Raw genomic sequence first — 15,460 nt, forward strand, 5'->3', positions numbered from 1 at the left:
TTGGAAGTAGATTCTTCTCTCATACAATACATCCCAGCCAGTTTCCTTTCCCTCCCCTTCTCCCAGGTCCCCACAAACCCCTTCCCCCCAGATCTAATCCCCCTGTGTTTCCATTCAGAAAGGAGGAGGACTCCCAGAGACCACAACCAAATATGACAAGACAAGATACAGTAAGCCAAGGCAAAAGCTTTCATCGAGGCTCAAGTGTCCCAAGAGCAGACAAAAGAGTCAGAGATCGTTCCACTCCCACTGTTAGAAACAAGTCCCACAAGAACACCAAGCTAACAGCTATACCATGTACACAAAGACCTGGCACAGACCCGTGCAGGCCGGTGCTTGTCACTTCAGTCTCTGTGAGCCCAGGTGAGCCCAGCATAGCTGATTCAGTAGGCCATGTTCTCCCGCTGTCCTCCATTCCCTCTGACTCCTATAGTCTTTCCTTTCTCTCCTCTACAGGGTTTCTTGAACTCCAAGGGAAGGGACCGAATGGAGACCTCCAATTTAGACTCCATACTTCTGGTTCTGGATCTCTGCACATGATCCCATCTGCTGCTGGAGGAAGTGTCTCTGGTGAGGACTGGACAAGGAACCAGTCTGTGAGTATAGCAGAATATCATAGGGAATCATTTCATTGTTTTATTTACATTTATTTGTTTGTTTGTTTATTTGTTTAGCCTGTCATGTCTGGTTCTACCCTAGGTCTCTGGGCTATCCAGGCATTGTTGGGCATGGGCCCCTGCTCATGACATGGACGTCAAGTTAAACCAGACATTAGTTGGCCACTCCCACAAGCTCTGCACCACCATTCCCCCTCCCCCTGCATATCTTGCAGGCCGATTGTAGGATGAAGGTTTTGTGGCTTGGTTGCTGTCCACGTTTCTCTTTTAGTGGCCTGAAAAGTACCTTCCCACACCAGAGACTAGACCATAGCTGTGATGGTTCCATGAAGGTACCACCTAACTTCTCTACATTCAATGAGCTATGTGGATATTGTCCTCTGTAATAAGACCACCCTGCTATCAGTATTTGGAGGGCGACCTTCTGTCCTAGCATGAGCCTGGGGTATTTGGGGATTTCCACAGAACCCCTTTGGCCAAAGACGTGACTGAATGCAATTCCAGCTCCTTACTGGAAGCCTTGCCTGGCTACAAAAGATGTCCATTTCAGATTCTGTATCCTCCATTGCTAGGGGTCCTCACTAGGGTCACCCTTATAGATTTCAGGAAGTTTCCACTGCACTAGGTTACTACATTACCCCCAAGTTCCCCCCAATTCCAGCTGCCTCTCCCTGCAGTCTCTCCATATACCCCCAACCAGATTCCCCCTGTTCCCCTCCCCATCAGCAAACTCTACTCTATTGCCCTGTCCCAGGGGATCCTTGCAACTCTTATGAAGAACAGCATTTAACTGGGGCTGGCTTACAGTTTCAGAGGCTCAGTCCACTATCTTTGTGGCAGGGAGCATGGCAGCTGCAGGCACACACGGCAGTTTGAGTTATTGTTAGACACAAGGTTTGTTTTAAGTAAGTTTTATAAATCAAAGAATATTTTATTTCCCTCAAATTGGACTGATATTTTACTAAACACAAAGAAGGTGATATACATGTAAAATGGGGATCTTGAATATTTTCCTTCAAAAAAAAAAGAAGCTCAGTACTGTGACACACACCTATAGTACAAGGTATCTAGCAGGCTGAGATGTGAAGGTCACTTGAGCGCTGGAGTTGAAGACTGGTTTGGGAAACACGGTTAGAATCTGTCTCAAAAAACGAGACAAGACAGAAAAACCTATAACATAATACAATGCTCAATTTGACATTTTATAATAGTATGTTTGTACCTGTTATGAGTGATTAAAAAATATTCAGAAGCCAAAACTTAAACTTAAATACTCTTTATTGATGATAAAATGAGTTGACAGTGTTAGAGGAAAAAAATTACTTTTACAATAAAAGAGTTGAAACCTTGCTACAGAGAAATGGCTGCCAGTCACATGCCATTTTTATTTTATTTGGAAAGTACAATAATAAATTGTAAAAGCTTTTGAGAGAATTTGCAATCTTTTGCTGCTGCCTTTTTATGAAGAGGCACATAAACATGTTCAATTTTGAGATAAGTATTATACATATAGTACATATACATAAATACTATACATATATCACAAAATCAAAATTAAAAATCACAGGCACTTTGGAGGCTCAGTTGTGAGGATCACTTGAGCTCAGAAATAGGAGACTAGTCTGGGTCACATGGTAAGATCATGTCTCCAAAATAAAACAAAGCAATACACTAATGGCAAAAAACAAACAAACTAATCTTTATTCACAAAAGTGAATTCACATTGCTGCACAGAAAAATCTCACTAATTAACAACAAAAGAGTTAAAACCTGGAAAAATCAGAATAGGTGCTAGTTATTTGCTGTTCTCATTTTATTTAAATGTGAATTTCCACCATAAAAACATGCTTTTTTTTATCTAACATTAGAATTATATTGCTCCACACAGGTTCATGTTTTCTTCAAAGAATCATGAAAATAGTATGGATTGAAGAGACTTTCGAATATTTGCAATCTCTTGCTGCTGCTGTCTCATAGAAGGAGAAAATAAAAATGATGAATTTTTAGTTGTTATGCATATTTTAGTAAATAAAATACTTCAGTGCTTCTGCTAAATTTTATATATATATATGTATAAAACTTCCAGATTAAAATATAACTTACCGTTTCCATCATGTATTTCTTTTGATACTCAGCTATTTCTTTTTTAAGTTCAACAAATGAAGCAGTACTTCGATCATTATTATTCTTATCCTCAATGTTCTTCAAAATCTAAAACACAAAAGGCAAGTTCAGTTGTAAACCATCCTGTTTCATCTTAGATTCTAAATTGTAAAATTTATTTTCACAAGTGAGACTTTATTAATACTCATCAATGGTTATTATTTATTCCATTTTTCAAAACATTATAAATTAGAAATGAATAATAATAATATAGAATGAAGTAAAAGACATCAGATATGAATCAAATGTTGTTAAAGAGACTAAATTAGCATACTATCTCCCAAACAAAGGTTTAATGAACTGTTAAGATCAAGATGAAGCCAAAGCAAACAAACAACAACAAAAATGTTGTGCAGTATCACAAGATTCCTAGGTATCTGGAGGCTCAAGAAGGAGAACAGAGATCTAGAAGTAAGCCTGAGCAACACAGTGGGACCTGACTCAAAGAAAAGCAAAGACTAAAGACATAGGATTAAGACTACAAGGTCCCAACAGTAAGATAATTTTGAAATTTTCTAGTAGGTTTCCAAATGTCAGATTATATTTTATTTGGACTAGTGGTAAATGTGACATGAATTCACTAAGGGAAGAAAATGATCTGACCTGTGGAAATCTTTTTAAATTATGTAAATTGAAAATTACATTTTTAATCTGTATATGGTGGGGCATACCCTTAATCCAAGCACTTGAGGGCCAAGACAAGTGGATCTCTGTGAATTCAAGGCTTGTCTGGCCTACATAGCAGGCCTGATAAGGCAATAGAGTGAGACCTGTCTCAGAAATATCACGTTTTAGCATTCAGGGTTTTTTACATTTAAAAAACTTCATATATATATATATATATGAAGTATTTTTTAAGGCAGGGTCTCACTATGTAGCTCAGTCAATCCTCAAATTTGATATCCCCCTACCCTAGCCTCCTTAATACTAGCAGTATAGGCATGTACCATCACATCCAGCCAAAAGAAATCAATTTTAAACCGTTACTATCCACTCAATAAACTATTATTCTACTTCCTATTGTCCCCAAAATGAATTACTTAATGTAGTAATAATAACAACAACAATAGTAAGAGGAGATTGCTTTATTTTTCTTCAATGAGGAACAATATAAACAACAGTGCAAATAAGTTAAAATACAAATAGAAATGCAGCTTTCTGTATCTACAGAGATTAGAGTGGTAAAGATTTTAGTTTAGCTGGTAAATGAACAAGACATCAACAGATAAGGAGGACTGAAACATATTGGAGAACAACACTCCCAGATCACAGGAGTACAGTCTGTGGGGTGAGACAAAGCAGTTGTGTAGAGGTGGGGATTGTAGGTACATGGAGGAAATGGTGCTTAAAACGAGACTCAGTCATGGGGAATCTAAATAGCTAGAATGTATTTAAGAAACTTATAACACCTGAGAAGTCACTGATGGATGTGCAGGAAGGAAGAGATGTTGTAGAAAGACAACATGACAGACCTATGAAGGATGGACTGAAGAAGAGAAATCAGTTAAGAGTTTTCAAAGTACACAGATGATAAGGTTTCCTAGCAGAAAGAATGAACTAAGGTTAATAGCGATAAGAAAGACTTGATGAAATAATGAGCCACTGCACAGAAGCTCAATTTCAGAACCTAAAAGATATGGAAGAGTTAAACATTACACTAATGTTCCTAATGGTAAATGGGAACATTCAGTGATGATACTATTTAGGTGAAAGCTTGATTAGTGCTTTATCAAATATTGATACCAATCAAAAAACTGTTCCTAGGGAACATTACAGAAAGCTGACAAGGTCTCTGCCTGAAAACACTTAAAATAACTTTTGTTTCCATGAAAGATATTTTAAAAATTTTAATAACATACCTTTTAACATCCTTTTAAAACTATTTAATATTGAGAACCAAGTTTAGTAATATGCTTATGTATAAACAGGCAACTCTCAATCTAAAAATCTCCTCAGCAGTCTAGTACTATCTTGGTTACCTCTAATGATTATAAAGTAGCATTACAGTCATTTTTGGTCAGTGTAACATTCCAGAACTGAGGATGTCAGAAAGTACTTCTATAATACATTTGAAAAGAAAAAGTCCACAATTTCAATTCAGTATTTCCTATTCAACAAACACTGGGATGCAAATACAGATGATAATGTAGAACTGATTCACAGACCTCATCTCAGATAAATAGGAAATGGTGATTCAAGAGTTAATCAGCTATGACTATGATGCATGGCAAGTACATTGTTAGGTAAAATTACTAATTTGCATTTCCTATCTTGAATAATCATCACAAAACAATTAGAGCTCTACAACTATACTTAACACTTTTGTCCATAACAATTCAAACTGAAAAGCAGTTAAAATTTCATATTCAAATGTTTCCCTAATCAGCTGGAAAATCAACATTATACACAAATTATCTGAGGTGTTCCATTTCTGGGTACAACATACCTGTATGTATCGTGTAACCATCTGCATAATTAGTTTCATTCTCTGCATCTGTTTAATTTTGCACTGTCTTAGCATCATCTTCTGTTGTTGGAAAATATTCTACAAATGTAAAGGAACGCTTATGTATTTTGGAAAATGTTTTTGTTGTTCTTCTAATCTTTATATTTTATAGGTCAACGCTGTATCTCTAAGCTACATTTTCACCCTTAAAGCAAAAGAATAATTCCATACTGAAGTCAAAAGAAATAATTTGAAAATGAATACATTTAACATTTGACTTTGACAAAGATTATGTCTAAGTTTAAATAATTTTAAAAATAATTAATATGCAATATAATGACCCCACCATTCGCTGAAAAGGAATTGTTTAACTTTTTGAGACAGGGTCACCCTATATTGCACATGCTAGCTGGGACTTGTGCTTCTTCCTTAGTCTACCAAATATCTGTCATTACCGGCATGCACCACCACATGAGAACAAGTAGAAAATCTTCATATCCAAGTAAGAGCTCATTCTCTGAAATCTCAATGTCTACAATATAATTAATTTTAACTCTCTCACTTTTACTTTTCTAAACCCCGAGTTTGGAAAATTCAACTCTAGCTAGTCTACTTGGTGGAATCATTTTCACTACCTGATGTCCTTATTTCACTATGTATACAGAAACATCACAAAGAAAACATCAAGTCTCTCTTTACCAACCTGTATCTGTCTATGCTCTCATTTCTCAGGATACAACATACTTGCTCTTTACCATGTTCTGTCTCACATGCCCATTCAAACTCAAGAATTCAGCCTTTACCTCCTCTACCTTACATTTGTAATTTGACCCTCTAGCCAGGCCAGTTAACTTCTGTCTGCCATATCAGCTGCTTTGGGGGGATGAAGCATGAGGATCACAAGGACAAGGCATGCCTGAACCACACGCCAGCCTGGGAAATTTAATGAAACCTTGTCTCATAAGGAAAAGTAAGAAATGTCTGTGGATATAGTTTAGTGCTAAGAGCATTTGCTATCATGGATGAAACCCTAGGTTCTAATTTCAGGCCCCCAGGACCACAAAAAAGTAAATAATTAATTTGTCTACATATTATTCCTATTGCCAGGCAGTGGTGGCACACACCTTTAATCCCAGCAACTTGGGAGGCACAGGCAGGTGGATCTATGTGAGTCCGAGGCCATCCTGGTCTACAGAGGGAGTTCCAGGATAGCCAGGGCTGTTACACAGAGAAACCCTCTCTCAAAAAACCAAAACAACAACAAAAAGATTATTCCTATTAACACACAAACATGTTATCTCTCAGCTCAAAAAGCCAAATCACACAAGAATCTCTACAAACCTGTTTCATTTGTTCTCCTACTAAGCAGTCCTTTCTTTCCTGTTCTGTCCTGTACCCATTCTAATTCTAATTCTAATTCATTTTATTTTTCAGACAGTCTTACTGTCTTGTCTGGAGCACACTCTGTAGACAAGGCTGGCCTCGAACTGAGAGATCTACCTGCCTTGGCCTTGCAAGTGTTGGGACTAAACTTGTCACTACCACACCTGCTTCTAATTAGTTTTGTAATCATTTTTCCAACCAAATCATTCTGTTAAATTTAATCCTGTTGTTCAATCTAGCTTATCTGGTCTATAGGCAGTATATGGCACAATTAAGGGTCTTTTCTTTATAAATAATTCCTTCATTTGGGGTAGTTGAATTTCTACCAACTAGGCCCCTAGTGGCCTATCCTCAGACTTCCTATTTACATTTTTAATCACTCCCTTGGTGATTTCATGCAGGTTTATGGTTAAAAACCTGCATTTAAGCGGAGAATTTTAACTTTGTAGCTTTAGTTCAGCGTTCTCTCCTGAATCTCAGACTTATATATAAGTCATTGGCCTATTCAATATCTTCCTAGACAAAATTTCTTGTGTACCTCAAATTGAACATTTGCAAAACTAAGCTGAACTATGAAGTCCAAAATTATTTGATATGACCTGTTTCCCCAGAACTTAGGTTTAATTTTTGTTTTGAAAGATTTTATTTATTTATTATGTATACAGTGTTCTGCCTGCATGTATCCCTGCAATCCAGAAGAGGGCACGAGATCTCATTACAGGTGCTTGTGTGGAGCTACCATGTGGTTGCTGGGAATTGAACTCAGGACCTCTGGAAGAACAGCCATGGATCTTAAACTCTGAGCCATCTCTCCAGCCCAGGTTTAATTTTTTTGATGATTATAAGCAATGAAAGAAGAAAATATAAAGAGTAACTAATACAGCTATATAATGTGTGAGGGGGACTTGAGTTGTGTTACAGCTCTGGACATTGAAAGTAAACCGTTTCCTGTACTGGTGCTGTGGTTTGGCCGTGGCGTGATTCACTAGTTTGTAAAAGGCCCTGTCTTCAGTTTCACATCACAAGAAGCAGGGAGCAAGGGTATGGGGGAGCAATGGAGAAGGAGAGAGACAGAAAAGAGAGAAAAAGAAAGGAAAGAAAGGAAGGGGGAAGGGCAAAAGGGAGGGAGAGAGGAAAGGAATAAAGAAAAGAAAAGCTAAACCAAATCATAATCTAAGTACAGTGTGTTTTTTCAGGAATGGGCAAATGACCACAAAGAACTCGGTGATGCTGTTCTATCAGCAGTAGTGAGAAAGTCTGTCTCAGTCCACTGCATGTTCCAATGTTGGAGGAAACATAGGATTGGAAGGATTAACTTAGTAACCCCAAGAAGAACTTGCAACAACATCAAGAAAGATAGTTCCTAAAATACCCCCGTTTTCCATTCAACCGTACCTAAATCTAACTTACCCACGATTTGTTTCACAGCAAGAAGTAAACCACCTTCAGTCTTTCAAAAGTTTCTTTTGTTTGAAATGATAAGAATCCCAGCTACTATAAGGAGCCCAGTGGAATCTGTGGTATATTTGCCTATACTTCTGTGGTTACGGTTCTGCAGGACCAGAACTGGGTAACAGTGGTAATGCACCTTGGGTTAGCTCCCCAGGCCTATTGAAGGCGAGCATCTAGAGTCCTACTTGAAATCTTGCTATCAAAGATTAATTATAAAGCTAATTGCGATACCAACAATTAGGTTTTCTTGCTGTTTCTTGTATTTCTGCTTCTCCAAATCCCACTGCTTAAACAGATGCATCAACTGCGGGTAATACTTATTGTTAACTTCCAGCCTGTAAAACATAAGGATAAAGTCTCACATTTTATACCAATATGAAAATAATTAAAACAAAATTAAATTGACATATTTTATACGATAAAAAAGAAGGAAATCATAACAGTTTAACAGTTTAAATATTCTGGTGGGAACCCAAGAGTAAAAGTAGATTTATATAAATTCTAAAAATACGTCTTTTCCTTACTAAAAATCTTCTCATATGGTTTGCCTCTTGAAATCCAAGGAAATTTTATCATATATGTGTATATATAAAATATAAGGATGCATATATATCATGTATATATCTCCCATATATATACATACACACACACACACACACACACACACACACATATATATATATATATATATATATATATATATATATATATATAAACACACATATTTCAAGGGAAGATTAATTTAATCTCCAAATAATTTTTCACTATTTCTACAGGTTCCAACAAAAAGCAAATTATTTCAGCTGGGGGGTGGTGACGCATATCTTTAATCCCAGCACTCAGGAGGCAGAGGCAAGCAGATCTCTGTGAGTTCAAGGCAAGCCTGGTCAACAGAGAAAGCTCCAGGACAGCCAGGGGTACACAGAGAAACTCAGTTTCAAATAACAAAAAAAAAAAAAACACAAAAAGTAAATTCTTTCTAAGTAGAAATATTTTACTAATCCCTTTTGGCAGATGTGATTCAGTACAAAGAATAGTTAGGTAAATTAAAATAACACAAATTAGTTTTGATGTAAAATGAAGTATATTTTACATTGTCCACACAGTTAACTAAATGACATTGAATAGTTTATATGTCATCTACCATTTACTTAATAAATGTTTTTCCAGAGTGAACATGAATTACTTTTAAAATAATAACTCTCTCAACTGTTCTTTGGAAGGAAGAGCATGTAATCTTCACTGACTTCCACGAAATATGTCTCACTTCTATGAAGACATGGGATTATTGTTAGGATTCTGCCACTCCTCCAGTTGTATGACCATACATGAGCAGTTCAGTAGCTAAGCAAGGGGACTTACATCATCACTATGCTGCGCATTATGCAAATGCGTGCAGTACAGTCAGGTAATCTGCACATGCATGGCATAGCTCCTTAAGCCCACATGCGCATGTGCAGGGAAATCCTTAAAAAGCTGATCACAGACTCTTCCCCTCTCTCTTCTCCTCCCACCTCTGTCCCTTCTCCTCATGTGTCTCTTCCACAGGCCTGCCATGCTCTCTTCACTCAGGCCCCAAAATAAAGCTCTGAGACTGGGTTTTCTCATGCCTCGTGACTTTCCTCACAGAGTAAAAGCACTGTATTTAAAATCAACAGCTGTAGTACTACTTACTTAGAGAAAATTCAATTGAAACATTTCACTGGAGATTCCAATAGACAGGTGATACTATTTTCATAAGTTATTTACACCAATATATACTCAGAGATGATATAAACTTGGCACTTAAAAATGCCAGCAAACTTACATTCGCTGTTGTTTGGTTCCCCAAACTTGTTTCATCTTGTAGCTACTCTTTTTGGAAACAGTTTCAGAGAAGATTTGCACTCTTCTTCTCTTTTTAAGAAGAGATTTATTAATCCCATCTATATCGAAAATAAAGGTTGATGTTAAAAATAGCTTCAATTGTTCCTAAATATTCAAGTATATATATAGATATAGATATATAGATATAGATAAGTAGATATGGCTAAAGATTATTAAACAATATCACTGACACTTAAAATTAAATTGAAATATATCACCAACATGGTGCACAAAAAGTTTCCCACTGTAGAGTACTTAGAATTTTGCATTTTCACACTAGGGATGGACAACCAGTGAAGTCAATGCAAATAACATAAAATACACAAAACTCTGAAATCCAAAATATTTTTGGCCCTATATATTTTGGATGAGAAATGTTCAACCTTACTTTAGTTCTGATTTTCCTAATGGAAGAAAATTTTAAAATTAGACACAATAATAATGAACCCAGGAGAAAAATGTTGAAGATAAATTTTAAGTGCTTCAAAAACAGTTTAGCAGAAGGGAAATACTTCTAAATTCAAAAAAATAATATCCCACCGACATCAGCTTTATTAGCCAGCATTTGAACAGTGGTTAGAAGTCAAACTTTTAACTACAGAAATGATCCTGAAGTATCGTCTTATAACTCAAGGTTTAAAATACATAAAATTACTCTCTTGAGTATTATAATCCAAGTCATGATTAAAAAAATAAGATATTTGTTTAAAATATTGTCAACGATAATCCTAAATATATTTTTATAAAAACTAGCAAAATACCGAAGATGGAAAAATAGCTTTTGTCTGGGGAAATGGCTCAGTGTTTAAAATGCCTTCTATGCCAAGCATGAGGCCCTGAGTTTGAATCCCCACCACGCACATAAAAGCCAGCTGTGATGTTGTGTGTCCCTGACCACAGCACTGAGGGGCAGAGACAGGCAGCTCCTTCGGACTCCTTGGACATTCAATCTCTCCGAAATGATGAGGTGCAGATACAAAGAGATCCTCTCTCAAGAAAAAAGGAAGGCCCTGGAGAGATTTCTCAGTGGTTAACAACATTGGTTGCTCTTCAGAGAACTCGGGTTCATTTCCCCTGCACACACACATGGTGCCTCACAATGATCTATACCTCCATTCCTAGAGGAATAAATTCTTTCTTCTGGCTCTTGAAGGCAAGAGACAAGCATGTTTTGCATGCATATATGACGGCAAAACTCTCTCTCTCTCTCTCTCTCTCTCTCTCTCTCTCTCTCTCTCTCTCTCACACACACACACACACACACACACACACACACACACATGAAATGACTGAGGAAGACATTCCAATTTCAACCTCTGGCTGCCACAGGAGATCTACAGTTTAAGCCTAGACTGGGCTTCAGATCAAGTTCCAGATCAACTCGAACTACATAGTAAGATCCTGTCTTAAAAACAAGGAAGCAACACAAAATTAACAAAGTAATTAACAAAATACTATATAAAAGGGAGTTTATACAAGTGATGAACAGTATTTAAATTTCAGATCTTTCCCTTTCACAACTTTTATTTTCGATTTTCTTCACTTGATGTAGATGAATGTTTTGCATGCATGTATGTATATATAACTTGTATGTGCCCTCAGAGATCAGAAGAGGGAGTAAGATCCTCCAGAACTGGAGTTAGAAATGGCTATAATCTACCATGAGGATGCTGGGAACAGAACTCAGGTCATTTACAAGGGAAGCAATCAGTCTTAACCGATAAGCCAGTACCCTCACAGTTTTGGATATAAAAGTAATTATAAAGGGGTTGGAGAGATGGCTCAGTGGTTCCAAGTGCTTGCTGCTCTTTTGAGGACTTGAGACCATTTCCCAGTTCCATGTTACACAGCTCACAACTGCCTCTAACTCCAGCTCCAGGATATCCTACTCCATCTTCAGAATGTGACAGACACTTACATGTGCACATACCCCCCAAGGAGACACATAATTAAAAAGAAAATAAATCTTAACAAATAATAATGAAGAATTTTATTAGTCTTCAGGATCATGCTCTCCTTCACAGAAAACAGAATTCAGCAAGAGTCTTACAAAATACATTTTGGAAATGAAAACCTGATACATAGAATCACTTGTGGGAACTATCAGTCTGGGAATAGAAAGAATGGTAAAATTTTCTCCATCTATTTTTTTCTTCTAAAATTCTATATGAGACTCACAGGTCTAAAGGCATCATTTTTACTTTGTTTTATCATGGAAAATTTTAAGCAGCAAAATTTATGTTTTTAAATCACAAAATTCATGTGAAATCCAGTGCTAAGAAAGCATTAAATGACAGTTCTACTCCAAAAAACATACCTCTGAATTTATCCAACATAGTGTGTATTTCATCTCTGTGAAGAAATTACAATAAAAATTAAAGCTGGAAATATAGTTCAGTGGTAGATCATTTGCCTAGCACACACAAAACTTTACACAAAAAGTTCTTTTATTTATTTATAATATATAGCATATGGGTTGGAACAAATGTCACATGCAACCTAACATAAACTATTTCTTAGACAAATAAAGTAAACCTTTGTTAATATTTTATTGCTGACAATTCATACACGTATATCCCCATTACTTTCTTTTATCTGTCTCTCACTCTTGCTGAACCCCTTCTTCCCAACTAACTAGGTCTCAAGGAGTCCAGGCTAGGTTGAAATACGTATATAGCTGAAGATGACCTCGGATTTCTAATCTACCTTCATCCACCTCTCTAGAGCAGGAATCACAGGCACTACATTTGAAGTACTCTATTGAACTGGCAAAAAAAGTATTTGAAAATTTTACCCCATAGCTTCATCCACTTCTGCAGGAGGGCATTTCCTCTCATCTTTGTTCAACACTGGGCTCTTTTCTGTATTAACAATACAAATGAAAAACACATTGGAAATTAATTATGTTATATTACTAATAGTTAGCAAAGTGCTATCTTCATTTGCATTTCTCTGGAACTTTTCTCAATGTAAATTTTTGAAGCAGCTACAGAAATGAAATAATTTCTTTGCAGGTTTTATGAAATCAATTCACAATTTGTCAGCATTTTATATGACCAATTTTCAAGTCTTCCTGGGGTAAAACCATTTTAAGTTCTTCATTATTTCTCAATATACCGGGACTACAGAGCCAAGAGAAGCTATATGCATCACTAAAACTCCAGTAGAGAAATGTACATCTAAAATTAGAAATGAAAGTATCAGGAAATCTGAGACTAGGTAACAATCAGATGAACTCCAGGACACCATCAATGCCCAACACTGGATATGCTGTACCTTCAGACAGAGCCTTCTTCAAAACACTCAGACCATCTTCTTCATCATCAAAGTCAAAAAGCACTAAGCGCTCCTTCTTGCCTACAGACATAACTCTACCAAAATCCCTTCTTCTGTTGACAAACGATCAGATGTTTTCTTAGTTGAAACACAAAGGTAAAGAATCTCAGAAGTCATGGAAATCCAAAGGTATCATTTAAATAAATGCTAAATTTAAAATGTCAAAAAAACAAATAAGAATTATCTTTGTTCATTGAAAGATTAAGTTTTTTCCTCTTTTTACATTGATTTTTTAATAATTTTCCTATATTACTGATAATTTCATATACATATTCAATACATGTGACATGTATGCACATTTCCCCCTCTCCATCTCCTCCTGTATCCTACTCAACATGTCTCTATCCAAACTTTGATTTCTTTTTTTAAAAAAGTATCCTTTTTAACCAAAGCAAACAATTTGTCATTTCTCAATTTTAAAAATGCAAAATTGGCCACAACCTACACTATATGAGTCCCTCCCCCCCCCCAACAAAAAAAAGAGCAAAATATTTCTGTTCTTAACGTCTGGGACATCTGAATTTTGGTCCTATGTCTCACCGATTCTTTTTAAAAAGTGAGCAAGTCTGTAGCTCAGTTTTAAAGTAAAATCATGGTGCTATCAGAAATCAACCTGGGCAAATATGTGTTCATGGAAAAAGATCGTATGGTCTATTCACAACAAACACCCACCACCATAACCACCACTCCTCCCACAGAAAGACCAGACATTCGAGAAGCTGGGTATTTGAGGAAGCTGAGTATTTCAAACATCAGAAGATATTTAAAGATTGCAGGTTCAAGGCCAGTCTAAGCTTGACAAGGCCTGAGCTGCAAAGGGAGATCCCACCCTACAGAAACAAATCAAAACTGTCAGAAGAAGCTGACCGTGGTGGTGCAGGGCTCTAATCCCAGTATGTGGGAGATTGGGCCTGGAGGATCAGTGGTTAGAACCCACCCTGGGTTACTTATTAATCCCTTGCAATGTCTCCTCTGTTTTTCATTTTCCTTCGCCACGCCCCGCTCTCCACCATCCACACCGTCCGCATCAAACCAGCAGACCACAAGGAGGGAAACGAAGATGGGTCCTCAGTTTGTGTCTAAGGGATCTGGGCCCCACCCAGAAGCATGGGGGCAGCCCCCACAGCTCCTCCCCAGGGCTCCATGTTCCGCAGACCCCGGTCCTGCCCACCCCACCCCCATCCCCTCACCCCACCCCGCTCTCGGCTTCTACCGCCAGGCTCCGTGAGTGTGTCCTCCGAGGGTTGCCCATCCTCGAAGGCCGCGGCCTGTTCATCCCTCGGCCGTTAGTGAGGTTCTCCGCCTCCGTTCTCCTGTCAGAAGTCACGGGAACGACTTCCTGCCAGAGGTCACCGGCCCATCCGGAGGATTTTCCTCACTAAGCACCGCCTCCTCCAGTGACCCCAAACCCTCAGCCGAGCCGAACTCGCTTACTGGGCATCGGGCAGTGAGCACCCTCACGTCGGCCCCCTCCGGCACTCGGCGCCCCGACCGAGAAAGCTGCTGTGCCAGCGCCACCGCGGCCCGAGGACCTTTGGGATTTGAGCGGGAGAAGAGGCAGGCTCCTCAGGGCGCTCGCTGATTGGCTGAACGGCCGCACATGCGCACATAGAGTGCGAGGCCAACTCCGCTGGAAGGGCAAACGGGTTGATCCTGATGGCGTCTTCAGCCCTGGGAACGGACCACTGACTTCAGGACAAATGCTTTCCAGTTTCTAGGTCTATACTCCTTTACACACTTGAAAATGAAAAGAAAACATGTAAAATACGAAGCAAAGCACGAAACTCTGTCAGTTTCTAGGTTTATACTCCTTTACATGCTTGAAAATGAAAGGAAAACGTGTAAAATACGAAGCATGGCACTGCTACCTTATTTCAACTGTAGAGGGCCTTGTATGAATTTTTGTTTTGATTCATGTATGTATATATTTAATGTGTGTGTTTTTCCTGCATGTACATAGGCACACCACATTTCTGGTCCTCCTGTCTCTACCTACTGAGACTGATTCCAAGAGTGTTCTCTCTCTCTCTCTCCTCTCTCTCTCTCTGTGTCTCTCTCTCTCTCTCTCTGTCTCTGTCTCTCGCTCCTTCTGAATCTCTGTCTCTGTGTCTCTCTCTCTGGATCTCTATCTCTATATCTCTCTCTGACATGTTTATGAGTATTTGCCATCATGTATGTCCATGAACCACATGCATGC

At 38.0% G+C, this 15,460-nt stretch overlaps 1 protein-coding gene across 1 annotated transcript; it reads right to left on the reverse strand.

The window, feature by feature from the left end:
- Window positions 1–1,877: 1,877 nt before the first annotated feature.
- On the reverse strand, window positions 1,878–14,940 carry LOC143270713 (synaptonemal complex protein 3-like). The gene is made up of 8 exons (XM_076561696.1): window positions 14,698–14,940; window positions 12,722–12,788; window positions 12,245–12,279; window positions 9,869–9,986; window positions 8,297–8,396; window positions 5,227–5,325; window positions 2,721–2,828; window positions 1,878–2,583 (listed from the first exon to the last, which is right to left on the reverse strand). Exons 1-8 carry the CDS (start codon window positions 14,702–14,704, stop codon window positions 2,527–2,529), a joined length of 591 nt encoding a protein of 196 aa, XP_076417811.1. The 5' UTR covers window positions 14,705–14,940; the 3' UTR covers window positions 1,878–2,526.
- Window positions 14,941–15,460: the final 520 nt, after the last annotated feature.

The sequence above is a fragment of the Peromyscus maniculatus genome, chromosome X (genome assembly GCF_049852395.1).
Source record: "Peromyscus maniculatus bairdii isolate BWxNUB_F1_BW_parent chromosome X, HU_Pman_BW_mat_3.1, whole genome shotgun sequence".
NCBI lineage: Eukaryota > Metazoa > Chordata > Mammalia > Rodentia > Cricetidae > Peromyscus > Peromyscus maniculatus.

Excerpts from the sequence above, each read along its gene's own strand:
- LOC143270713 (XM_076561696.1), bottom strand. Across the intron at positions 12,280-12,721 it reads GAAGTGGATGAAGCTATGGG|AGATGAAATACACACTATGT; the intron begins GTAAAATTTTCA and ends ATTTCTTCACAG. Across the intron at positions 8,397-9,868 it reads GGAACCAAACAACAGCGAAT|GCTGGAAGTTAACAATAAGT; the intron begins GTAAGTTTGCTG and ends TATGTTTTACAG.